The sequence below is a fragment of the Eriocheir sinensis genome, chromosome 63 (genome assembly GCF_024679095.1).
Source record: "Eriocheir sinensis breed Jianghai 21 chromosome 63, ASM2467909v1, whole genome shotgun sequence".
Lineage (NCBI taxonomy): Eukaryota > Metazoa > Arthropoda > Malacostraca > Decapoda > Varunidae > Eriocheir > Eriocheir sinensis.
This window is the reverse complement of record NC_066571.1, coordinates 5,762,865-5,789,886: the sequence shown is the minus strand read 5'-3', so window position 1 is coordinate 5,789,886 and position 27,022 is coordinate 5,762,865. Positions and strand designations below refer to the sequence as shown.

Genomic DNA, 27,022 nt, shown 5'->3' with positions numbered 1-27,022 from the left:
TACACAGACAGACAGAAAAAGGAAAGTGGAATTAAAGAAAAAAACAAAAAACAAATTACACAAACTAAATATTTTAAACTGGAAGAAGCAAATTAGGCAAAACATGAAAGGAAGAGAAGAAAGAGTAAAAGTTATGAAAGAGGAAAACCGCAATAGAGAGGAGGAGGAGGAGGAGGAGGGAGATGCAGCATGAAGAACCAGGAGGAACAGGATGAAGGATAGGAGGAGGAGGAGGAGGATGGCAAGGATGATAAGAGGTTGAGGTGAGAGGAGGAGGAGGAGGAGGAGGAGAAAGGGTGAGGAGGAGGAGGAGGAGGAGGAGGAGGAGGGCAAGGATGATAAGAGGTTGAGGTGAGAGGAGGAGGAGGAGGAGGAGGAGAAAGGGTGAGGAGGAGGAGGAGGAGGGGGAGGAGGAGGAGGAGGGAAACAGAATTGCTACATGCTCCTCTTCAGCTTAGTCAGAATGGGATAGATTGTATTCGAGAGAGAGAGAGAGAGATTATGGTTTCAAAGGCAAAGGGATTTATTTACTTGGTTCTGTTCCTTTCCTATCTTCAAAGCTGCATAAATCTCTTTCCCTCTTTTTTTTATATATATATTTTCGTTTTATCTCTTGCATGTAAAAAAAAAAAAAAAAAAAATTGTTGGGCCCCCGGCAATCTGCACACACACACACACACACACACACACACACACACACACACACACACACACACACACACACACACACACACACACACACACACACACACACACATCGTAATAAAAAAATACAGAGAGATTGTAGATAAAACACATAAATTTCTGTATCACGTTACGACAGACTAATGATTATAATGCAAAAAAAAAAAAGGCTTTAAGTAATACATATAAATACCATCGAAGCCGAATTAATGATCAGTTGGTTTAATTAAATACGAGATCGTGTTAACCGTATTATTAAAGGGACGATTTTTGAAGTATGTGGATTAAGATAAACTGCCTAATTTGGTTCTATTTTTACTATGATTAATTTTACCTTTTTTTTCTTTTGCTTTTCTCTCATTCTTGATTTTCGATCCCTTACCTTTTTTTTTCCTGTTGGTTTGATTCTCTCATTCTTAATATTCGATCCTTTTCCTCTTTTTTTCTGTTGCCTCGATTCTCTCATTCTTAATATTCAATCATTTCCCCCTTTCTTTCTGTTGCCTTAATTCTCTAATTCTAAATATTCGATCATTTTCCCCTTTTTTCTGTTGCCTCGATTCTCTCATTCTTAATATTCGATCCTTTTCCTCTTTTTTTCTGTTGCCTCGATTCTCTCATTCTTAATATTCGATCCTTTTCCTCTTTTTTTCTGTTGCCTCGATTCTCTCATTCTTAATATTCGATCCTTTTCCTCTTTTTTCTGTTGCCTTGATTCTCTCATTCTTAATATTTGATCCTTTTCCTCTTTTTTTTGTTGCCTTGATTCTCTCATTCTTAATATTTGATCCTTTTCCCCTTTTTTTCTGTTGTCTTGATCCTCTCATTTTAATATTCAATCCTATTCTTTCTGTTGCCTCGATTCTCTCATTCAGTACATTCGATCCTTTACGTCTGGACTAAACCCACCCACCTATACATTTCCAGTCCGTGTCCTGTTCCCGTTAAGTCCCTGTCCAACCCGTGTGCCGTCCGTGTATAGCCTTGTCCACCCGTCGAGCGATCCGTGTCCATTTCATTTCCAGCCTGCGTCCAAATCCGCGTCTCGTTCCTACTCAATAACGGCGTAGCATGTGTCCAGTCCATTACCAGTATTATGTCTCGTGCGTGTGGGAGTATTGTCGCTTGATTTTGATTCGTGTCCAACTCCTGTGTGCGTTATGTCCTCGCTATGTCAGGTGCTATTCCTGTTCGTGTCCTGTCCCTGTCGTGCCTGTCCTGTCTGTTTCCGCCGCCTGTACAGTGGTTTTTCATCTATTGTTTAAAAGCTTTCCCTGTCCATGTTCAGGCCATATCAAGCACATGTCGGCATCATAACATAACGTGACATTGCAAGCGACTCACTGACACACAGTCATATCAAACACAATTGTCTTTACACGAGGGTGACATTGCAAGTATTATCATAGTCTCTGTATCTCTAACTGGGGAATGATAAACTAGACTATCGGGTTTGTGGATGTTCCGTAGGACCTAAGAAATACACATGCTAAGAATGCTTTGCTAGACTACAGGGTTTGTGGATCTGTTTGGTGCTTAGGGCTCGCTCAGTACGTGTATATGGCGTTGTCGATACCTTTGCAGAATATTCAGGTCTGCAAGTCGCTTATGCTCCCTGTCTAAAACCTCGTTCACACTGTGCTGACTCTGGGCCACGACAACTCATCGACTCCGGGAACACGAGGTCTTGGGTGTGAAATGTTGACATGAAAGGGTCGCACATAGTTTTTCCGACCATATGCGACCCTTCCACATCAACATTTCACACCCAAGACCTCGTATACCCCGAGTCGCTGGGTTGTCGTGGTCCAGAGTCGGCACAGTGTGAACGGGGCTTTACTCTACGGCTGGGACACATGGGAACTCAACAGTGAGGAGACGAACTGGTGCATTTGGTAATAAGTGTCTGCGTAGAATTATAGGGTATCGCCGAAATGGGTGTCAGATCGACTATTACCGTACTCCGTGAAACTGCATCGTCCTGCATAGGCGAGTCAAGGAGGGCAAGCAACGTTCCCAGATTGTCGTACTCAGAACATTGCATTTAGCAGTTTCAGTCCCAAAAGTGTCTTACTCACACAGATAACGACATTCAAATAAAGTTAGTGCTAAAACGGTTAATTGTTGATGTTTTTTTGCAATAGCTATGGGGGCTGAAACCGGATAATACAAGGATCTATGTACAATAATTTGGCAACGTTGAGGGCAAGGGGACGCTCACAAAGTTCATGGGGTTCACGATCATGTCGACAATAACTTCAGAACAACTAACGAACTTACACCATACAACTGTACACTCCTACTGTCTTTCCTATTCCCCACCTGCACCTTCACCACTAACCCACTTCCTCTTCGTACTAACCCTTGATTAAGAAAAAAATGGATCCTGCTTTTAGGTACTTAGGGTTGGGAGGGAGACTTGCTGGGAGGGATACCCGGGGTTGGCGTCGTAGGCGGGGCGGGGTGACGCAACCCTCGACACTCATTGATTGATATAAATGAATGTACAAGGCTATTGGGAGCGTGATACTTATAGGTGATGGAGAGTATGTAGGTGTAACAGGCTCCAGTGCACCAACATACTAAGCTACGGGAGGAATGATAAAGTAGGCCACGGAGATTTAGCGCAATATGTTATAAACTCTAGGGCACTCATATAGGCCTTGGTACAGTCATCTTAACCCCTTGACCGCGGATTTCCTACAAGAAGACATCACCAAGTTACAGGAATGGAACAAAAAGTGGCTGCTACAATTCAATGGGGAAAAATGTAAAGTCCTGCACCATGGGAGAGGATACCCAGCATACCAATACCACATGAGAAACACTCCACTATCCACCACAGAGGCAGAGAAGGACCTGGGACTATATGTTACCAGGCTACCAGTGAAAGCCGAATCCGTGCCAATCGCAGCGGACGGGTTAAATAGGCTGCTGGAAGAATGACGGAAAGGGCTACAGATTCTGCTTGTAAAGTGGGAGAATAATAAGTTAGGCTATTGAGTTTGGGGGTATCAGTATGCTCTAGCAAACCCACGGACTGTCTGTGTCTGTCTGTTTGTCTGTCTACCTGCTTATAATGGGAGGTATGTGTTTGAGAGTTACCTGAGTTGGTTATTCGTATACATATTTCTCAACTTATAGCAAACCCACGGACTGTCTGTGTCTGTATCAGTCTATTTGTCTGTATAGCCGCCTATGTTTATGGGTGATACTGAGCTTGTTATTCGTCAACGCATCTGAGCTCATTCTCGCATCCCTTATAGACGAGAAATCAAGGAGACATCCATATACTAGGCTGCCTGGCGGGGTATGGGGAAGGCTGGAGTCAATGGGTTCACTATATAGCCACCAGGGAACCCACATGTAGCATTAGTCAGCGGGCGGGGCATGCTATCAACATGTCCTAAACAATACCTGACATAAAACACACCGCGGGTCACGTTCTCCTACCCTGGCAGACGTATCTTCACATATCTTTGTTATCACCTGTCCCCTCACACCCACCCACCCCTGCACCACACTACCTCCTGCCCCTGTCACCTCCTCTCCCATTCACGCGTCACCTCTCGGCCCAATCACCTCCTCCCCCCACCTATTCCCATACCCCTCCACATACGCTCATAACGGTATCTCTTCTGTTATTTGTGTTTACGTGGAAGTAAGAGGCAAATTCAGGTTAAACGAGGGAGTATTCTTGGGATTTTAGAAGTGGTTGTGATTCGTCCGCTTTTTTGCAATCTTTAGTCCTCCTCCTTTTCCTCCTCCTCCTCCTCCTCCTCCTCCTCCTCAAGATCTGGAGCTCCATGTGTGATTGGTTTTTGTCCTCTGATTGTATTTCCTGTTGTTGCTGTCGTTTTTTTCTCGCTCTGTTGTATTATCTTGTTTTTTGTTATTGTTTTTTTTATTGTTCTCAGTTTTTGTGTTTCGTGATGGTTTAGTTTGGAAAGAAGGAAACGTAAGGGAGGAAGCGTAAGTTGAAATGAGGGAAGAATATTAAGCTGTTAGGTGCATAGACGAATAACCAACTCAATAATTACCTAAAAAAATAACCCCAGCTCATAAATAAACAGGTAGGAAAGTAAACACACACACACACACACACACACACACACACACACACACACACACACACACACACACACACACACAGAGGTCCAGTTTCATTTACTGATAAAAAAAACCACTGAATGGGTTGGAACGAAATCGTGGCTGTCCTTATGAGAGAGAGAGAGAGAGAGAGAGAGAGAGAGAGAGAGAGAGAGAGAGAGAGAGAGAGAGAGAATACATTTGCTCAGACATGTTAGCAAAAGAGATAAGATACAAAAAAAAAAAATGATGGGAGGGATACGATAGCAAAAATGTGTATGTGTGTGTGTGTGTGTGTGTGTGTGTGTGTCAGCTGCGGGGGAAGCATTCACTTTACAATTATTTTTCCGTGTTCTGCTGTGAAGGGTTTAATGAATATGTCGTTTAGGTTGTGCGTGAAAATATCGACAAGGTTAATGGTTTTAGAGAGAGAGAGAGAGAGAGAGAGAGAGAGAGAGAGAGAGAGAGAGAGAGAGAGAGAGAGAGAGAGAGAGAGAGAGAGAGAGAGAGAGAGAGATAGAGAGAGAGAGAGAGAGAGAGAGAGAGAGAGAGAGAGAGAGAGAGAGAGAGAGAGAGAGAGAGAGAGAGAGAGAGAGAGAGAGAGAGAGAGAGAGAGAGAGAGAGAGAGAGAGAGAGAGAGAGAGATTAATTTGTACACCGCTTGATAGATACAGAAATGCATATATATAAGGATAGACAAATCGGCGAATAGATAAATTGAATAATTCACGGACATATGGACTAATAGATGAATGGATGGATAGATATTCTTCTCACTTTAGATGGATTTGTTTTTGTGTTTGCGATGAAATGGATATTGGACTCTCTCTCTCTCTCTCTCTCTCTCTCTCTCTCTCTCTCTCTCTCTCTCTCTCTCTCTGCATATAAAGATGATGATGACGATAATAATAGTAATAATAATAATAATGATAATAATAATAATAATAATAATAATAATAATAATAAAAATAATAATGCTGGTAAAATTAAAACACAACTATTTTTTTCAAGACAGGAACAAAACACACAATTAACTGGTTTCATACGTGTCGTGAGTACTATCCCACACGTATCTGTGCGTTCGAAGTAGAATAAAAAAATACTTCCACGTCAAGCTCTTCTTCTTTATCTTCCTCCTCCTCCTCCTCCTGCTTCTTTTCCTCCTACTCCTCTTTCATCTTTTCCTTTCCTTCCTGTTCCAATTCAATATTCTCTTTCTCCTCCTCCTCTTCCTTTTCCTGCTTCTTCTTCCCCTCCTTCACCTTCACCTTTTCCTTCTCTTTCTGTTCCAATTCACTATTCCCCATTCAATAGACCCCACTTGGAATATGCGGTACAGTTTTGGTCTCCCCACCATGCAAAGGATATTGCTAAATTAGAAGGTGTTCAGCGTCGGGCTACGAAAATGATCCCTTCCTTGCGCAACAAATCCTACGAAGAAAGGCTTTCTACCCTTAACATGTTCTCTCTTGAGAAACGTCGCCTCCGAGGAAAACTGGTCGAATGTTTTAAAATACTTAATGGTTTCACGAATGTAGACAGATCAACATTGTTTATGATCGATGACACTTTGCGCACGAGGAACAATGGCGTAAAACTCAGATGTAGACAAGTAAATTCAGACTGCACCAAATTTTTCTTCACCAACGTTGTAGTGCGAGAATGGAATAAGCTTCCACCATCAGTGGTCCAGTGTAACACGTGTAACTCCTTCAAAAATAAGCTCGACCGTCAGTTCCTTCAACTTAATATCAACTAGAGTAGAAATGCAACGTTTTGGAGTCTTCTGATTAATGTAAAATCACTTAGGTTTAAGGACAGACCACCAAGTCTGGACCATGGGGTCTGTGTGGTCTGATTTTCTATGTAAATCTATGTAAATCTCCTTCTCGTCCTCCTCGTCGCTTTCTTCCCTCCTCACCACTGCCATCACCACCCCCGTCATCATCATCATCATCATCATCATCATCATCATCACCATTCTTTGACCAACAGCATGCCATCAACACCATAAGAAAGTGAGAGGATTGTTGTTATTAGTCATCATCATCATCATCATCATCATCACTATCATCACTATTCTTTGACCAACAGCATGCCATCAACACCATAAGAAAGTGAGAGGATTCTTGTTACTAGTCATCATCATCATCATCATCATCACTATCATCACTATTCTTTGACCAACAGCATGCCATCAACACCATAAGAAAGTGAGAGGATTCTTGTTATTAGTCATCATCTTCATCGTCATCATTACGGTCATCTTTATTATTTTCTCATTATACGTTTTAGATCTTCAAGTCACATGAGTATTACGCCACTTGACGACACACACACACACACACACACACACACACACACACACACACACACACACGTACATTCTCTTGTTGATTGAAGTTCTTTCTTAAACTCTTGACGTCACGCTGGAGAAGGAGGGAGAGAATGATAGATGGGGTGTGGGGGGGATGGGGGGAGGGTGAGAGGGAAAAAAAAGACGAGGGAGGGAGGGAAGGAGGAAAATATATGTTCTTGATTGAAACATCCTCCTCTTCTTCTCCCCCTCCTCCTCCTCCTCCTCTTCTTGTGTCCTCTTCATGAAGGGAGGGATAGGGGGTGGAGGTATCTATAAGGGGGGTTAAGGGAAGGGATGATAAGGAGGGGAAGAGGGAGATATGGAGTTCAGGGAGAGGAGGCTTGTGGAGGGAAGAAAAAGGAGGAGGAGGAGGAGGAGGAGGAAGAACCACTTAACCGTTGTCCCTCCTCTGTGCATCCGCCTGGGAGAGAGAGAGAGAGAGAGAGAGAGAGAGAGAGAGAGAGAGAGAGAGAGAGAGAGAAACGAAGCCACACGTATACAAACAATGATTTACAAAAACTCAACAAATCCAAAACAACAACAACAACAACAACAACAACAACAACAAGAGCAAAAACATAAACAAATCATAAATCGTATAAGTAACAAACACATCAACAACAACTACAGCAACAACAACAACAACAACAATCACAAACAACATCACTATAACCAACCCACCAAACGTTTTTTTCTTTATTAATTCACGAACCACAAGGACTTGACGCTCCAATCTCGTCCTTCAGCATCAAGAAAAAATACCCCAAGAACAAGTTTGCCGCCAAGAGATAGATGGGAGGGGTGACGAAACCATCTCTCCGGGTTGGATAAGACGGGCGATAGCACTGATAGAAGGGACGGGAGGGAGAGAGGAAGGGAGGAGAGGGTTGGGGGTGAAGAAAAGGGGCAGCGTAGGGTGGGAGAACTGGAGGAAGATAAGATGGGGAGATGAGAGGAGGGATCAAGGAAGTGGTTTGTTTTTTGGGGTCAGTTAAGATTTCTGGTTTTATTGATTTCTCTGATGATTATGTTTTTGTTGTCTTGCGTTTGTTAAATTGTTGGAAAGAGTGGGAGAAGGACAAGGAGATGAGAGAGGGGATGAAAGGTGATTGAGGGGTGAAAGAAGGGGTTAGGAAAGAATGCTAGAAGGGGAGCGAGATAAGATGTGGAGAGGGGGGTGAAGGAAGGGAGGGAGAAGGGGGAGATAAAATGATGGGGGTCGTGGTGGGGAGTGAATGAAAGAGTTGGAAAGGTGGGGAAAGGGGAGGGAGATAAGATGGGGAAGAGAAGCTGATAAGCAGCAGTATAAAATGACCGTTCTCTTCATTGGGTGAGCTATTACTGGTTGCACACCGCCGACTAATCATGGGTGAGTGTGTGTGTGTGTGTGTGTGTGTGTGTGTGTGTGTGTGTGTGTGTGTGTGTGTGTGTGTGTGTGTGTGTGTGTGTGTTGACGTTATAGCATTCTTCAAAGCATATATAAACTGTATTAATTATTGGACTTAATCAGAGGACTGTAATATGTCCCTTCCTTTACTTGCCTTTATAAACAAACTAAGAAGAAAAAACAAAAACAGGTAATATTAGGTCAAAGAAATAAGACAATAATAATAATAATCCCATCCTAACGATAATATCAACAACAATGAGAAAATCCACAAAAGCCACAAATAATATTCTCTTTATCCATTTATCTCCTTTTATTTTCCAGGTTCATCAATCAAGAACAGCTCACCTCCTCTCCACCTCCTCCTCCAACCCCTACTCCTCCTCCTCCTCCTTGGGCAATCCTCAGCATTATCCTCAGATGGGGTTCAAGTTGGTGCCCTTCCTGTCTCACTACCCAGAGCATCTTTATTCCATACCCACAATGCTGCCCCATCCTCCTCATTGTCATTCCCCTCCTCTTCCTCCTCCTCATCTTCCTTCGCTGCGCTGCAAGAGGAAGACGACGTTGAAGCAGAGAAGGCTGAGGAGAGAGAAGAAACACTTGTCTGCATTCTGAGCAATATGGACATGGCGTTGCTTCAGGCCAAGATCACGAGGGAGATGATCGATGAGTTTAAGGATACCTATGTGAGTATACCTGCGTGTGGTGGTGGGAAGGTGAAGGGGAGCTTGATTACAGGTGTGCCGATAGAGATTTAAGAGAGTGGTGGATGGATAGAAAGAAAGAGGGATATGGAGATGGATTAGTTGATGGGTTGCTAGATAAATAGTTAGTCAGTTAGTTAGTCAGACAGTTAAGTTACATAGATAGATAGATAGGAGAGAGAGAAAATTATCACTTTCCGTCGCCTCAAACCAAAGTTGTTGTCTAGTTATCTGATAAACAATAGATTACGCCAAACACCAACATTCTAATTATTTTCCTTCCCTTTTTTTATGTTAATCGGAAAGGATTCTGATTCTCCACAAAGCAATCTCTGTCCGATGCTGCTTTATTTTTATTTTTTATTTATTTATTCTCTCTCTCTATCTATCTATCTATTTATCTATCTATCTATCACTCTTGCTCTCTCTCCTGTTATCAATGTTTCTTGCTTTCATTGGGCGAACACGAAATGAAAAAAAACGGAAAACGAAATGAAAAAAAACACAGCGATGGATTTTACAGATTTATGGTCTAATTTAGTGTTTTTTATTCTTCCTTTATTTACGATTCTCATTGCGTCGTTTGAGCTGTGTGGAAATGCAGTGGAATTGGAGATGCGTTACCGCTTTTATTTATTTATTCTTTACATGTTTATTTTTATTGCGTCCTCTTTTGAAACTCGAAATGAAAAAAAAATATAACCGTGTAGTTTTTTGTTTGTTTGTGTGCTTGTTTGCTGTTTCGTTTCTTATCTTGTGTTGCTTTGTTTGGGATAAAAAGGTGAGTCACGTAACACTTTTCTTCTCATGTTACGAGGCTGTGTTATTATTTTTTGTTTCTGTATTCTAATTTATATACTTTTTAACAGACGCTCATATTTACGTTTGTATATGCTGGTGTTTCTATTTGCTCTCTCTCTCTCTCTCTCTCTCTCTCTCTCTCTCTCTCTTCCCCCCCCTTGCCTCATATATCTGTGTTATCCGACGTTTACATAATATATCGTGAATAGGTCCGTGTATCTTAAAGCTCCCCTTTTATTTAAGCTGTAATTGCATCTGTCCATCTGACTCTCCCGTTCCGCCTCCTGTTTTTCCATCAGTTTTAAAATGTCGCTGGTTAGAAGTCTCATCTCTTTTCCTTTTAACCGGCAGCTGATACTCCTCGTGTGTGTATCTCTCTGTTGTTTTTATCTCCGTGTTTGAAGCTGTTTGTTCTCCTTTCTTTCCTTTGCTTGCTTTGTTCGTTTTCCATTGCTTGTTATTCGTAATTTTAGGAGTTTCTTTATCTCTGTCGAAACGTTTGTAACTCCTTTCCCGTCTCTGCCTCATGCTTATCTATATTTCAACTGTTTATTCATTCTTCCCTGTGTCTTTGTTACGTTTCATTATCAGCATTAGTACATATCTATTATAAACTAACGTTATCTCTGTCTAAATAGTCGTTTCTTTTTTCTCTTCTAAATCCGTGTTTCAGTAATGTATCGCTTTCCTGAACTCCCGTGGGTGACTTCCTGGCCTCTTTTCCCACCACACGTGAGGAACCTGTTTAATACGACGTGGCTCGCTTCTGACGTCACGATACCCGTGACTAAACAAATAACTCCCTTATCTGTCCAGTACCTGTCAATGTCTCAGTAGTAGGTTCGTACCAGCCTTCTTTGAGTGACATTTCCTCTCCTTTCCCCGCCACGCAGACGTTGAGCAAGTTTAACCAGACGTGGACAGACTTGGACAGCTTCTTACCCTTGGAGATTGACGAGGCCACGTTGGAAGTATGCAGTGTGGAGCAGACCTGCGCCATGGTGCTTCCCTCCCTCTCGCCGCTCTCCAAGCCGCCGCCAGCTACGGACAGCGACGCCGCCAAGTCACTGGTGGAGATCTCCAGCCACATCTTCCGCTTCATGTACGCCTACGAGCAGCTAGTTATCGACCAATCCATCACCAAGGACAAATTTGCGAAGGAGATGAATGATGCTTACATCAACCACGACCAGCTCTCCATTCTGTTAGAGAAGGTGCTGGAGTCTTGCGGGCAGACGCCGAACTTCTCTGACCTTGTTGCACTGGACGGCAAGATGCATGTGACCACCAGCACCCCGCGGACTGACCTTCGAGGCTTCAGTACCCTCCGCCAGAGTCTTCAATGCCTCGACCTCCTGGAAAATATGTTTGGAGAGAAAGTTAAGCTGCTGGAAAAGGTGGTGGAGGAAATAGAGAATGAGGAGGAGGAAGAAGAGGAGGAGGAGATTCGAAGGAGGAATAGGAGGATGAGGAGGAAGGGTGGCCGCTTCAGTAAGAATGGGAAGAGCAAGAAGGGGAGGAAGAGTAGGAGGAGGAGGCACCATCTTGAGTAGGAAGACGACATGAGGAAAAGTAAGATGAGATTTTGTTGATGATGTAGTGCATGCACGTAGAATTGTTGGAACACACACACACACACACACACACACACACACACACACACACACACACACACACACACACACACACACACACACACACACTCTCTCTCTCTCTCTCTCTCTCTCTCTTTTTACCTGACGACCTTTTACTCTCATTACAAAATTACAGTGCAAAATTCCGTCGTAAATTATTATTACTTTTAGCTGATAGATAGAGCAAAATTTTAATTAACATTCTTTATTACTCAAAGTGACGCCTAGAACCTTTTCATTATCATGTTCAGTCACTTATTTATCTGGTATAATATTTATGGATATTTATTGACGTACGTTATTTATTTTATCTATGTATTTATTGTCTAACTTAAGGCTTTTTGTACTATGTGATTGGAAATATTAATTGGCGAAACATGTAACCTCGTCTTTACTAACCGAACGAAGGGACAGCAAAGGTAAATCCAGGGTAGGCGGTGGCCGAAGTGATAGCGTACTTGACCCACATTCGCCGCGTGATGGACGACGCATGCTGTCCTGAAGACCACCCATCAACCCGGACTCTAGAGGAAGCCGTCCAAGGAATCAAGCAACGAGTCGGGGGGGGCAGATGAGCAAATGCAGATGGCGCCACTATAAACACTCGCCTGCGCTAGAACGGCTGGCGACCATCAGGAGGTGTTGCGTTGACCTTGAACCTCACCTTCGGATAGGAGCAAAGACCAGACGCCATAATGACAACGAAGGTAACAAAAAGGGGAAAGTAATGAGCTTTGTATATGGGAACGTGATAATCATAAATTTCAGCTTCGGGTGACGCTAAAGGCGAGACGTTATAAAGAGAATGAGCGGTATATAAAATGAGGGAAAATAACTAACTCGAGATTTGGGGAACAAGAAAACGAGAAAGGAAGAATAAAGATCAAATAAAGAAGTAAAAAAGATGGAAGAGAAGAAGATCGGATCTCGACTTTGCCCTCGAAAACAAAACAAAAAACAAATAAGATATAGAAAAGAAAAACGACAAAAGAATTAGATGATAGAAAGAAGAAAAGGAATAAACAAATAGATATAGAAGAGAGAAATATTAAAATATGTAAACGATAGACACTAACAAAGCAATCCACCAATTCCCCCAATAAAGAAAAAAAAAAGAAGAGGACAATGCAAGTAAAAAACAAAACAATAAAAAACAAACAAATGTGAAGAAAAAATCATGAAAATCATACACTACAGATTCCAGCAACAACACAACAACAACAACATCAAAATACATAAAAAGGAAAATAAAGACATTGAACGAAAAAAAAAATATAAAGCACAAATTTAAGCAACAAAACAACAGCAACGGCAACAACAGAAAAACAACAACACTTAAAATCGAAAAAAAATAAAGAAAAAATCAAAACAAAAAGAAAAATCCAAAATCCAGCCTTTACAAGACCCATCCTGCGACCCAAACGAAATAACAAAATCATCATCTCTAAGGAGTAACAGTAGTGGGAGTTCCAATGCACTACATTCTACATACATACACACACACATACATGAGGACGATTCTAGGGGTGGGGTGTGTTGGGGGAGGGGGGGGGAAGATGCTCGAGTCCCCATTGCCAAGCCTGGGAGTGGTGGGTCTGCTTGGGTCTGCTTGGGACCCATCACGCTGAACACAATAAGGCCCCGGAATAACCCGCCGCCCGAAGGTTCAGCCCTGGACGCCGATTGCTTCACCTCCACAAAGAGAGTTCGGCAAATGGTCGGGTCAAGCACCTCTTCTGGGACGCGAATCTGTGTCCGGATTTCGAATTCAGTGTGCGCGCGTTTTTTTTTCCTTTCCTTCTTGCGTGTGAATGAGAGACGCAAGCAGGCATTGGGAGGGTTGGGGAGGGGAGTGGGAGAGTGGGAGGAAAGAGAGAATAGAGAATAGAATAGAAGAGAAGAGAAGATAAGAGAAGAGGGAGAAGAGAGGAGAGGAGAGGAGAGGAGAGGAGAGAAGAGAGAGAGAGAGAGAGAGAGAGAGAGAGAGAGAGAGAGAGAGAGAGAGAGAGAGAGAGAGAGAGAGAGAGAGAGAGAGAGAGAGAGAAACCTGGTGGATGCTCCTTTCATGGTAACCTCTGACTTTTTCACTATTCCATGTTCATTTCGCTTCCGAGTTGAGAAATCTCTTTTTATTTGTTTCTACGTCTGCCGTACCGTGCCGTGCCCTTCCCTTTAGTTCCGTGCCCTTCCCTTTAGTTCCATGCCCTTCCCTTTAGTTCCGTGCCCTTCCCTTTAGTTCCGTGCCCTTCCCTTTAGTTCCATGCCCTTCCCTTTAGTTCCATGCCCTTCCCTTTAGTTCCGTGCCCTTCCCTTTAGTTCCATGCCCTTCCCTCTAGTTCCATGCCCTTCCCTTTAGTTCCGTGCCCTTACCTTTAGTTCCATGCCCTTCCCTTTAGTTCCATGCCCTTCCCTTTAGTTCCATGCCCTTCCCTTTAGTTCCATGCCCTTCCCTTTAGTTCCGTGCCCTTCCCTTTAGTTCCATGCCCTTCCCTTTAGTTCCATGCCCTTCCCTTTAGTTCCATGCCCTTCCCTTTAGTTCCGTGCCCTTCCCTTTAGTTCCGTGCCCTTCCCTTTAGTTCCGTGCCCTTCCCTTTAGTTCCATGCCCTTCCCTTTAGTTCCATGCCCTTCCCTTTAGTTCCATGCCCTTCCCTTTAGTTCCGTGCCCTTCCCTTTAGTTCCATGCCCTTCCCTTTAGTTCCGTGCCCTTCCCTTTAGTTCCATGCCCTTCCCTTTAGTTCCATGCCCTTCCCTTTAGTTCCATGCCCTTCCCTTTAGTTCCATGCCCTTCCCTTTAGTTCCGTGCCCTTCCCTTTAGTTCCATGCCCTTCCCTTTAGTTCCATGCCCTTCCCTTTAGTTCCGTGCCCTTCCCTTTAGTTCCGTGCCCTTCCCTTTATTTCCGTGCCCTTCCCTTTAGTTCCATGCCTTTCCTTTAGTTCCATGCCTTCCTTTAGTTCCGTGCCCTTCCCTTTAGTTCCATGCCCTTCCCTTTAGTTCCATGCCTTTCCCTTTAGTTCCGTGCCCTTCCCTTTAGTTCCATGCCCTTCCCTTTAGTTCCATGCCCTTCCCTTTAGTTCCGTGCCCTTCCCTTTAGTTCCATGCCCTTCCCTTTAGTTCCATGCCCTTCCCTTTAGTTCCGTGCCCTTCCATTTAGTTCCATGCCCTTCCCTTTAGTTCCGTGCCCTTCCCTTTAGTTCCATGCCCTTTCCTTTAGTTCCGTGCCCTTCCCTTTAGTTCCATGCCCTTCCCTTTAGTTCCATGCCCTTCCCTTTAGTTCCATGTCCTTCCCTTTAGTTCCATGCCCTTCCCTTTAGTTCCGTGCCCTTCCATTTAGTTCCATGCCCTTCCCTTTAGTTCCGTGCCCTTCCCTTTAGTTCCATGCCCTTCCCTTTAGTTCCGTGCCCTTCCCTTTAGTTCCATGCCCTTCCCTTTAGTTCCGTGCCCTTCCCTTTAGTTCCATGCCCTTCCCTTTAGTTCCGTGCCCTTCCCTTTAGTTTCATGCCCTTCCCTTTAGTTCCGTGCCCTTCCTTTATTTCCGTGCCCTTCCATTTAGTTCCGTGCCCTTCCCTTTAGTTCCATGCCCTTCCCTTTAGTTCCATGCCCTTCCCTTTAGTTCCATGCCCTTCCCTTTAGTTCCATGCCCTTCCCTTTAGTTCCATGCCCTTCCCTTTAGTTCCGTGCCCTTCCCTTTAGTTCCGTGCCCTTCCCTTTAGTTCCGTGCCCTTCCCTTTAGTTCCGTGCCCTTCCCTTTAGTTCCATGCCCTTCCCTTTAGTTCCGTGCCCTTCCCTTTAGTTCCATGCCCTTCCCTTTAGTTTCATGCCCTTCCCTTTAGTTCCGTGCCCTTCCCTTTAGTTCCATGCCCTTCCCTTTAGTTCCGTGCCCTTCCCTTTAGTTCCGTGCCCTTCCCTTTAGTTCCATGCCCTTCCCTTTAGTTCCGTGCCCTTCCCTTTAGTTCCATGCCCTTCCCTTTAGTTCCGTGCCCTTCCCTTTAGTTCCATGCCCTTCCCTTTAGTTCCGTGCCCTTCCCTTTAGTTCCATGCCCTTCCCTTTAGTTCCATGCCCTTCCCTTTAGTTCCATGCCCTTCCCTTTAGTTCCATGCCCTTCCCTTTAGTTCCATGCCCTTCCCTTTAGTTCCGTGCCCTTCCCTGCCGTACTGTTTCGTTGTCGTATGAGTCTTTTTTTATTTTTTATTATTATTTTTTTTTTTTACAACAAAGGAGACGGCTCAAGGGCAACAAAAAGAGTGTAGAAAAAAAGCCCGCTACTCACCGCTGCTACCGCTAAGCTGTCTTGTCATTGTGTTTTATCTGGGTTGTTGTTTCCTTATTTTGTGTTAGGATGCCGAGCCTGTTGCCGAGGTGATGTTTTTGTCCTCAGTGTGCTACCGGCTTAGTGTGTTCTTGTGTTCTCATACGTGTCTTATATTCTTATGCTTTTAGGTTCGTTTCTGTCCTTGCCTGCCCCTTTCTACTTTGTTCTTTCTTATTTTTCCCCCTTCTCTCTCTCTCTCTCTCTCTCTCTCTCTCTCTCTCTCTCTCTCTCTCTCTCTCTCTCTCTCTCTCTCTCTCTCAAAACAGAAGTACGCAAGCATATTGATGATCGATCACTGTGTGTGTGTGTGTGTGTGTGTGTGTGTGTGTGTGTGTAATTTAAAGGGATTACGTGATGAGCACTTGAAGTTTCTCGTATATTATCTCCTCCTCCTCCTCCTCCTCCTCCTCCTCTTCCTCTTCCTATTCCTCTTGAAACCCTTCTTACGTCATCGCTTTAAGTGTCTCCAGTTTTCAGTGTTATTTAACTTATTATTTATATCATGTTAAGTAAGAATCAAAAGAATAATTTGATTTGAAGAACTGGAGAAAAAAGTAAAGAGCAGGAGGAGAAGGAATGAGGCGGAGGAGGAGGAGGAGGAGGACGAGGAGGAGAAGGGATGACAGGAGGAAAGGGAAGAGGAAGAGGGGGAGGATAAGGAGGTAGAAATAAAGAAATGTATTTGAAAACAGATGTAAGGAAAAGCGAAGGGAAATTATAAGGATGATGATTTAAAAGTAGAATAAAATAAAAGATGAAAATAGATAAGGAGAAGTAGAGGGAAGAGGAAGAAGAAGAGGGTTAGGATAAGGAGGTAGAAATAAAGTAATGTATTTGAAAACAGATGTAAGGGAAAACGAAGGAAAATTATAAGGATGATGATTTAAAAGTAGAATAAAATAAAAGATAAGAATAGATAAGGAGAAGTAGAGGGAAGAGGAAGAAGAAGAGGGTTAGGATAAGGAGGAGGTAGAAATAAAGTAATGTATTTGAGACCACAGACGTAAGAGAAAGCGAAGAATAATTATAAGGATGATGACTTCAGTGTAAAACAAGATAAAAGGTAAGGATAGATAAGGAGAAAGAGAGGGAAGAGGAAGAGGAAGCGGGGAATGAAGAGCCGGAAGAGAACATGAAGGTTTCCACAGGTGCGCGCCGTATTAATCAACCTGAGGGAGTTCAAAGGTGGTTTAGTGAGTATGCCTCCTCCCCCTTCCTCCTCTATCCTCTTCCCCTCTTCTTTTTCCTCCTTCTCTTCCTCCTCTTCCATTTTCCCTTCCACTTCCTCTTAATTTTAAACGCCACCTTCATAGCAACCACCATCACCACCATTACCACCACCATCACCACCACCATCACCTCCATTACCACCACCATCACCACCATCATCACCATCATCACCATCTCTATGATAAACAAACAAGTAAGTCTTTTTAGTGTGAGATGACCTTCAGAAATGAGAGAGAGAGAGAGAGAGAGAGAGAATGAACAGCGGCGTCTCGAGGGTGTAACAAACAAAATTAGAGGAATAAATTTCAAAAGTTTTATGTTTTATAGTGTTTTTTCTAATTTATTTTCGAGACGTGCCTGGCAGTAAACTCTCTCTCTCTCTCTCTCTCTCTCTATGTGTGTGTGTGTGTGTGTGTGTGTGTGTGTGTGTGTGTGTGTGTGTGTGTGTGTGTGTGTGTGTGTGTGTGTGTGTGTGTGTGTGTGTGGGTTAAGAGAAACTTGCTCACATGAACGTAATTTCATTAAACGAATGACATGTTGCATCAGCCTCACTAGAGAGAGAGAGAGAGAGAGAGAGAGAGAGAGAGAGAGAGAGAGAGAGAGCATGTGACTATTCAACAAACCTCTTTTTTTCATATTTTAAGATAACTTTACGTATATTCACTCAATACTCTCTCTGTCTCGTCTTGTATTTTCATTTAATTTTATTTCTTTTCGTTCATATATATTGACGTCATTTATATATGCCCTGATATGCTTTGCTCGTTTTTGTTTTACTTTATGCACATTATGTATGAAAATTTCGTCGATAAGGTAATCTGTATAATGATAAAGAGATACAATAGCAGCGAGCGCTAGGGTAAATTCATTAAAAGTTGGTAGTAATTTTTTTTATAGCAGAGGAGTCAGTTCAAGGGCATAAAAAAAGGAAACAAATGTGAAAAAAAGCCCGCTACTCACTGCTCCTAAAAAGAGTTAGAGGAGTGGCCGTAAGATAGGTCAATTTCGGGAGGAGAATAATAATAATAATGATGATAATAATAGAAAAAACTAATAACAATAACAGTAACAACGATAATAAGAATGTTAATTGAAATTGTAGAATAAGAATAATTTTGTAGAAGAGCGTAATTTACAAGTAGCTCAGTATTTATAAGTAGAAATATTTTGGTCTAGTAGCAAAATAATAATACCACAAGGATAATAATGTCAGTTTTTGTTTTACTTTAGGAGCAGCGAGTAGCGGGCTTTTTTTTTATTATTGTTTTCTTTTTTTGTGCCTTCTTTGTTAAGCTTTTTTAAAAAAAGATACACATATAGACCTTCGGCCACTCCTCTTGACTCTGTGTAGGAGCAGTGAGTAGCGGTCTTTTTTTTCATTATTGTTTTCTTTTCTTTTTTTTACCCCTGAACTGCTTCCTCTACTGTAAAATAAAAGAACAGAATATTAAAAAAAAGAAGCAGTCATTGTACGTCGGTGTAGTGAGGCAGATAGGAAACGGATGATGGTGATAGCGGAGGTGATAACGAGAACGGTAAGAATATTGATGTTTGTGAAATAACTGGAATTGAGTGAAAAAAGATTGTCATGGTAAAGAAACGAAGTGACGGAAGTAGGCAACGGGTGATGGTGATAGCGGAGGTGATAACGAGAACAGAAAGAATATTGATGTTTGTGAAAGAACTGGAATTGAGTGAAAAAAGATTGTCATGGTAAAGAAGCGAAGTGACGGAAGTAGGCAACGGGTGATGATGATAGAGGAGGTGATAACGAGAACATAGTAAGAAGAATAATAATGTTGGTGAAAGAACTGGAATTGAGTGAAAAAAGATTGTCGTGGTAAAGAAGCGAAATGACGTAGATAGGAAATGAATGATGATGATGGAGATAAAGATAATGGGAACAACACACGTAAGAATGATAATGTTAGTGAAAGAACTGGAACTAAATAAAAAAAGATTGTCATGTTAAAGAAGAGAAATGATGTAAATAGGAAATGGATGATGATGATGATAGAGATGATGGGAAGGCACGTGAAAATGATAATGTTGGATAGAAAATTTTAATGTAATGACTAAAAGATGCATTCAAGTTAAAGAAGCGAAATGACGTAGATAGAAAACGGATGACGATGATGATGATAGAGATGATGGGAACGCACGTGAAAATGATAATATTAGATAGAAAATTGAAAGGTAATGACTAAAAGATGCATTCAATTTTATAAAGCGAAGTGGCGTAAGTAGAAAACGGATGATGACGATAGAGATGATGGGAACGCACGTCAGAATGATAATATTAGATAGAGAATTGAAATGTAATGACTAAAAGATGCATTCAATTTTATAAAGCGAAGTGGCGTAAGTAGAAAACGGATGATGACGATAGAGATGATGGGAACGCACGTCAGAATGATAATGTTAGATAGAGAATTGAAATGCAATGACTAAAACACGCATTCAGGTCAAAGAAGCGAAATGACGTAGATAAAAACGGGTGATAATGATGAAGATAATGATACCACATGTGAGGCGAATGTCAGGTACCGCTCACCTTCAACACAAGACAGGTGGAAAAGAAAATTAAAAGTGACGCAAGATAAGGCTCCGATTAGATCACACGCTCGTCCCCGTTGGAAAGGATGAACACAGACACGTAAATGATAACACTGAGGGAATGTTACCCTTCATCCTTTTCGTTTTTTCTTTCCTTTCTGCTTCCGTGTCTGTTTCTTTTCCGTTTTTTTTCTGTTTTTCTATTTTTTTTATATATATATTTTTCACTTCCCACTTTGTTTTCTTCTTTCTTTTCTTCTTCCTTCTCTTTCTTTTTCTCCGTTTACTTGTTTATTTTTATTTCTGTCTGTTTTTTTTATACTTTTTTATATTTTTTTCACTTCCCACTTTCTTTTCTTCTTTATTTTCTTCTTCCTTCTTTTTTTTTTCTCCGTTTACTTGTTTATTTTTATTTCTGTATTTTTCCACCTCTTTTTATATATTTTTTTCTCAATCTGCCTATCTTTCTTTTCCTTAGTTTTCTTTTTCTTCGTTTTCACTTGCATTGTTTCTTTAATCACTTCCTTTTTCCTTCTCTCCTTAGTTTCCTTCTTTTTATTTCTCCCCTACTTTCTTCCTTTTTATTCTTTTCATGCTTGTTTTTCGTTTCTGTGTTTGTCTGTCTGTCTATTTTTGTCTTTTTTCGTATTTTCTTTCTTTCTCTATTTTTTTTTTCTTCCCCTATAGCTATCATTTCTCTTTAGTTTTTTCTTTTTATTTCCTTCATTTTCATTACCTAGTCTTTCTTTTTTCATCTCTCCCTCTTTTACTTCTTTATATAACTTCTCTCCTTCCTTTCTTTTTAATTTACTTTTTTCCATTTTTTTTCTGTGTCTCTGTTTGTCTCTCTGTCTTCGTTTTATTCATTTTATCCTTTTTTCTACCTTTCCTATTTTCTTTCCTTATACTTATCTTTCTTTTAAGTAATTTTTTCATTTTTCCTTCCTCTCATTTCTCATTCTTTCTTTATCCTTTTCTGTTTCCCTCATCAATCAGTTAACTTCTTCATTCTTTTTGTCTCTTTTTCCTTCCTTCCTTCTTGCTGATGAAGTGTACATACCAAAAGAAAATCTAGCAGGAACTCCGTTGAAATTCAGAGAAATATTGTAGATTAAAAAGAATATCGAAGAAAAAAGTGGATGGCGATTTGGATCAACTTCAATATTTCTTTCCGCTCGTTCCGTTTCGTTCCTAAAGGACATAAAAAGTAAAAAAAAAATAACGTACCACCTTCGCCCACTCGTAATCCCTTTCCATAATATACGAAAAGAGATTAGAATCCCTAAAACCCTTGTAGCACCCACCTAATACCTTTTCTTCCTCCTTGAATCGAATCAGAACCAGTCAGTCAATCCTCATCTCCTCTTCCCTTCTCTTCCCCTCTCGGCTCTTATGCACATAATCCCCCTTCCCTTATACCAGCCATCTCTCAGCCCTTGAACTTTTAGCCGCAATCCTCTCTTCTGGCCGCACGTGATGTCAAAAGAGGAAAAAAGTGGAAAGGAAAGATCAAGTAGAATTCAATCTTGTTTGTACTCTGATCTGATTGGACGACACGGGTTTCTTTACCGGTGAGAGAGAGAGAGAGAGAGAGAGAGAGAGAGAGAGAGAGAGAGAGAGAGAGAGAGAGAGAGAGAGAGAGAGAGAGAGAGAGAGAGAGAAGCTAAAAGTGCAAGAAAAAATGCAAAACAGGAAGCAGAAAAGGAAGAAACGAAGTCGAAAGCCGAAAAAAAGAATGAAAAAAAGAAAGTGAGAAAAAAGAATCAAACTTGAAAGAGAGAAATTTTGGGAGCGAAAAAGTAAGAGAAAAAAGTAATACCATGAAAGGGAGAAAGGAGAGGAGAGAAAGAGAGACAAGAAGAAATACCGGAATAAAGGAGGAGGAGGAAGAAGAGAGAAGGAAAGGAGGGAACAGAGGAGGGAAGGAAAGACGGAGGAAGGAAGGAATAAAGAGAGGAAGGACGGTTGAAAGAGAGGAAGGGAAAAACGAGAGGAGAGAAAGAGAGACAAGAAGAAATACCGGAATAAAGGAGGAGGAGGAAGAAGAGAGGAGGAAAGGAGGGAATAGAGGAGGGAAGGAAAAACGGATGAAGGAAGGAATAAAGAAGGGAAGGACGGTTGATAGAGAGGAAGGGAAAAAAAGGAAGGATGCAGCGAGTGAACAGAAGGCTGAAAGAAACGAGAGGAGAAGAAGAGAGTAGAACGAAACATATAAATAGATAGAGAGTTAAATAGATAGGAAGAGAGGTAGATAAAGACTATAAAAAAGCAGAGACTAAGAAAAGCTGTGAAATATAAATAATGAAAATAACGAGAAAAGTAGAGAAGGCAAGAGCAAAGAGACATAATAAGAGAGAGAGAGAGAGAGAGAGAGAGAGAGAGAGAGAGAGAGAGAGAGGAGGAGGAGGAGGAGAAGAGAGAGGAGGAGAGAGAGAGGAGGAGGAGGAGAGAGAGAGAGAGAGAGAGAGAGAGAGAGAGAGAGAGAGAGAGAGAGAGAGAGAGACAGAGAGAGAGAGAGAGAGAGAGAGAGAGAGAGAGAGAGAGAGAGAGAGAGAAAGGATATTGGGAATGTGCAAATCTACGTTACGATCTTCCTTATTGTGTGTGTGTGTGTGTGTGTGTGTGTGTGTGTGTGTGTGTGTGTGTGTGTGTGTGTGTGTGTGTACGTTTCCCACACATGCAATTTCCCTCACTTTTTTTTGCCCACTTGCTCTCTCTGTCTCCCCCTTTCATTTCACTTATTTATTATTTCTATTATTTTATTTTCCATTTATTTTTATCATCATCTTTTATTACCTCTCCTTTTATTTCGTTCCCTTTACTTTCCCTATTGCTCTCCATTTTCTCTTTCTATTTCGGTTTCACTTTTTGCTTTGCGAGAGAAAGTGAAAAGTATGAAAGTTAGTTTTTAAATCTGTATGGAAATGGGAAGCGGTACAGAGAGAGAGAGAGAGAGAGAGATGATGATGATGATGATTATGATACTACTACTACTGCAACTACTACTACTACTACTACTACTACTACTACTACTACTACTACTACTACTACTACTACTACTACCACTACTACTACTACTACTACTACTACTACTACTACTACTACTACTACTACTACTACTAATAATAATAATAATAATAATAATAATAATAATAATAATAATAATAATAATAATAATAATAATAATAATAATAATAATAATAATAATAATAATAATAATAATAATAATGATAATAATAGTAATACATTTAATAATGATAATAAGAATGTTGATGAGGAGACAACATCAAATATAACAGCACAAAACATTTCCTTTTTCGCGTCCTCTCTTTCAATTCAATCAATTTTTCTGTTGTAATTCAATTTTAGGAAATGTATTTTATTTCAACGGTCTGTCAATCATTGCGCCTGACATGTATCGCCCCTGTTTCTGTTTAGGAGGTTTATGATGTAATACTGTTCTCTCTCTCTCTCTCCACTGAGCTCTGGACATAGTTATATATTATGGACAATCTTTTTTTTTTCGAGTGAACGATGCTAAATATTTTCCATATACGGTCTCGGTTTTTAGAGAAATTATTAATGACACTGTTATTATTATTATTATTATTATTATTATTATTATTATTATTATTATTATTATTATTATTATTATTATTATTATTATTATTATTATTATTATTATTTTATTATTATTATCATTATTACTTTATTGTCTTTAACTGCAGGGATTTCGTTTTTTTTCGTCTATTTTTGCCTCCAATCCTCTTACTTTTAGGCTCGTGACGTGGCAGCTTCCTATTGGCTGAGGGGGATGAAAGGTGCCAGTCAAGGGAAACGAAGCTTGAATGTGATTGGGTGATGTCTCTCCAGCCCGCCAATCAGAACCCCCAATCAGGCGGAACGAGAGCAATAGCGGCGGACGTGAGGTGAGTGGATATAAGCTTATAATAACAATGAAACAAACAGGTGTATTTTAGTTAAGCAGGTGTGTGTAATTACTGACGTGAACCCGTAATGAGATAAGCGAGTGTACCCAACAGCTGACCCGGAATAATATGCGCGCAATATTAATTTTCGTCTGTTTCTGTTTATTTTTTATACCGACAGTCCATCTTACTAATTAACTCAATAACTATCCAACTAAATATTTACCTGCCTACCCACCTAACTACCCACCTACCTACTTACCTTCGTGCCTACCTTCCTACCTAATTACCTAACTAACTAACTAACTAACTATCTAACTAACCAACTAACTCACTCACTCACTCACTCACTCACTCACTCACTCACTCGCTCACTCACTCACTCACTAACTCACTAACTAACTAACTAACTAACTAACTAACTAACTAACTAACTAACTCACTCACTCACTCACTCACTCACTCACTCACTCACTCACTAACTAACTAACTAACTAACTAACTAACTAACTAACTAATTAACTAACTCACTCACTCACTCACTCACTCACTAATTAAATAAATAACAAACTAACTGACTATGAATGTATCTAACCAAGAAATAATCAACTAACTACCTAAATTACTACTTAGCTAATTATCTATAAAAACTAATGAATTAACTAACTGACTATCCAACTAAATATGTAACTAACTAGATGGATATAAAAGCATAAATAGAGAAAGGGATACGATAAGAGATGTGGAATATCGGAGGTTGTTTTGAAGAGATTAGATTAAGAAAGTCATAGGAACGAAATTGATAAAGTGATTGAATGCCGCAGTAAGCAAAATGAATGATAAATATACAGCCCTGGGATTCATATGAAGGCGTTGCTGAGAAATTCATAAGAAGTCAATAGATTTAAGACACAAGAGTATGAATAGTAGACAAGCAGAATAAGGGACTGAGCAATGCAATGGAGTTATTCTTTTTTCGTTACTGAATGGAGTTAGTTAAGAGATGTTAAGGAATGAATGATGAAACCTGGAAGAAATGAAAGGAGTAGTTTTAAAATTGAAAGTATAAAGAAATAAATGAGAAAAATAAATACAGGAAGAAAAATGTTGAAATCAGTTTAATAGATTTGGTTAATTGAGTCAAAGGAAGATAATAAACACAATAAAACAAATGTGTAAGAATATAGATACTGAGATAAAAATTGCAAGAGGTATTTCCTGGGTTGATAAATTGATCGTCTACAGAGAACGGCAGAAAAAAAACATGAAAATGCAATGAATATTAGAGAGAAAAGAGACAGATGGAGAGCAAATTCCGAAAATGTATTTAGAAGAGATTAAAGAGATATGAAAAAAAAACCACGAAGGAAAAGAAACACAAAAGTACATAGGGACAGAAACGGACTGACGAAACATAAACAAATGGAAAAAAAAATCAAATAATACCTTACAGCAAAAGACGACAAAGTAAGAATCGATGATGAAATGTAACAAAATAAACAGACAAACAGAAAGAAAAATAGAGTAACACGTCACAAACACACGCGCAAACCGACCAAGACGAATCTTTGACATATAAACCCACGGAATTATTATGCAAACACCTCACACACACAAAATAAGATGTTCAAATAAATAAAAAGCAAACAGAGATATTAAGAGAAAGACAAACTACCACAACAACCATACAAGCAAACACACACACACACACACACACACACACACACACACACACACACACACACACACACACACACACACGTACATAAAGACAAAGACGAATGGTTGAAAGATATACACACTCAGTAAATATGTCGCTGTGTGTGCGTAGAGAAAGACATAATGAAGATGGGTGTAGAGGCAATGAAGAAGAATAAGTGGGAAGAAAAAAAAATGAATGGAAAATGAATATAAATAAGAAAATAATGAAAATAAAAGTTAACTGAGATATATTGTTGTATTTATAAAGAAATCTTTGTCTAATAAAAATGATAATAATTGAATATGGAACTATGTCAATGAAACTAAACTGAATAAAAATAATACAATAGAATAAAATGGATAAATGATTATGGAGATAAGTAGCTTGATACAATAAAGAAAATAAAGGAAAAAAAATAGGGAAATAATCAGAAAAATTAAATTCGCATACTTTCTTAATACTTGACAAAATTAGTTATCTGATATTCGTGAGGGAGAAGGTGAATAGAAATATGAATGTGAGATGAATGGGTCGACTAATACGAGTAAATCACCGCCAAAAACTTAAACGTCCAGAAAAGTGATAAAAGAAAATACATTAATCAAATTTTTTTTAACTTTACAAATTTACTCACTACCTAATATTGAAAAAAAGAGTAAGCAGACTGATACACACGTGGGAGAAAGTAGATAGATAGATAGATAGATAAATAGATAGATAGAGATAGAGATAGAGATAGAGAGAGAGAGAGAGAGAGAGAGAAACAGCCATCCATCCATCCAGCCAGCCAGACAGACAGACATACAGCGATGACTTACCTCCTTAGAAAGACCGTAAACATACCTGAGTGCTCGGGAGGTAAGGCACGGAAGCACAGGTGAGGTTGATGAAGCGTATGCCGGGTAGGCAGGTGGACAAAGGGGGCGGGGGAGGGGGGGGGGGCGGGGGGTGATGGGGGGGGGGGTCAGGCTGGCCGAATAATGCAGGTCAAGTAATCTGGTCTTAAGTTCGCCTTCTCAGCCATTAATCAGAGGTGAGTGTCCATTATTCTCTATTCATGCCTCAGGATCAATAGGCCATAAATTCTTACTCTCTCTCTCTCTCTCTCTCTCTCTCTCTCTCTCTCCCCCCCCCCCCTGTGTGTGTTGTGTTTTTGCCGTCTGTCTGTCTGTTTGCTTCTCTTTCTCTCTCTCTCTCTTTCTCTATTTGTTTGTCTTTGTGCGTGTGTGTGTGTGTTTGTGTGTGTGTGTGTGTGTGTGTGTGTGTGTGTGTGTGTGTGTGTGTGTGTGTGTGTGTGTGTGTGTGTGTGTGTATATATTATTTTTGTTTTTCTCTCTCTCTCTCTCTCTCTCTCTCTCTCTCGCCCGTGCAGCAGGTAGGTTCGTCAGCACAAACACTTCGCCTCAGATAACACGCGCGGCTCAAAGCCATAACCAAATTGTGAGAATAAAAATATCGAGACAGCGTAGCGAACGGGAACGAAAACTTATTTGGAATTTCGTTATGCCGCTGTACGCCGTCTGGTGGCTGAAAAAGTAATATAGTGAATAGAAATATGAAAGGCCTTTATTTTTTTTGGTGAGTTTTGTGGAGAAAGACAAAAATTTAATATTGAAAAGTAGATGAAATGAT

At 40.6% G+C, this 27,022-nt stretch overlaps 1 protein-coding gene across 1 annotated transcript; it reads left to right on the top strand.

The window, feature by feature from the left end:
* The first annotated feature begins 8,425 nt into the window (after window positions 1-8,425).
* Window positions 8,426-12,044, top strand: LOC126986906 (uncharacterized). The gene is made up of 3 exons (XM_050843399.1): window positions 8,426-8,501; window positions 8,844-9,208; window positions 10,921-12,044. Exons 1-3 carry the CDS (start codon window positions 8,498-8,500, stop codon window positions 11,578-11,580), a joined length of 1,029 nt encoding a protein of 342 aa, XP_050699356.1. The 5' UTR covers window positions 8,426-8,497; the 3' UTR covers window positions 11,581-12,044.
* The last annotated feature ends 14,978 nt before the right edge of the window (window positions 12,045-27,022 follow it).

Bases quoted from the DNA above. Each gene is read 5' to 3' on its own strand.
- LOC126986906 (XM_050843399.1), top strand. The intron at 9,209-10,920 runs GTGAGTATACCT...CCCGCCACGCAG, and splicing joins ATGAGTTTAAGGATACCTAT to ACGTTGAGCAAGTTTAACCA.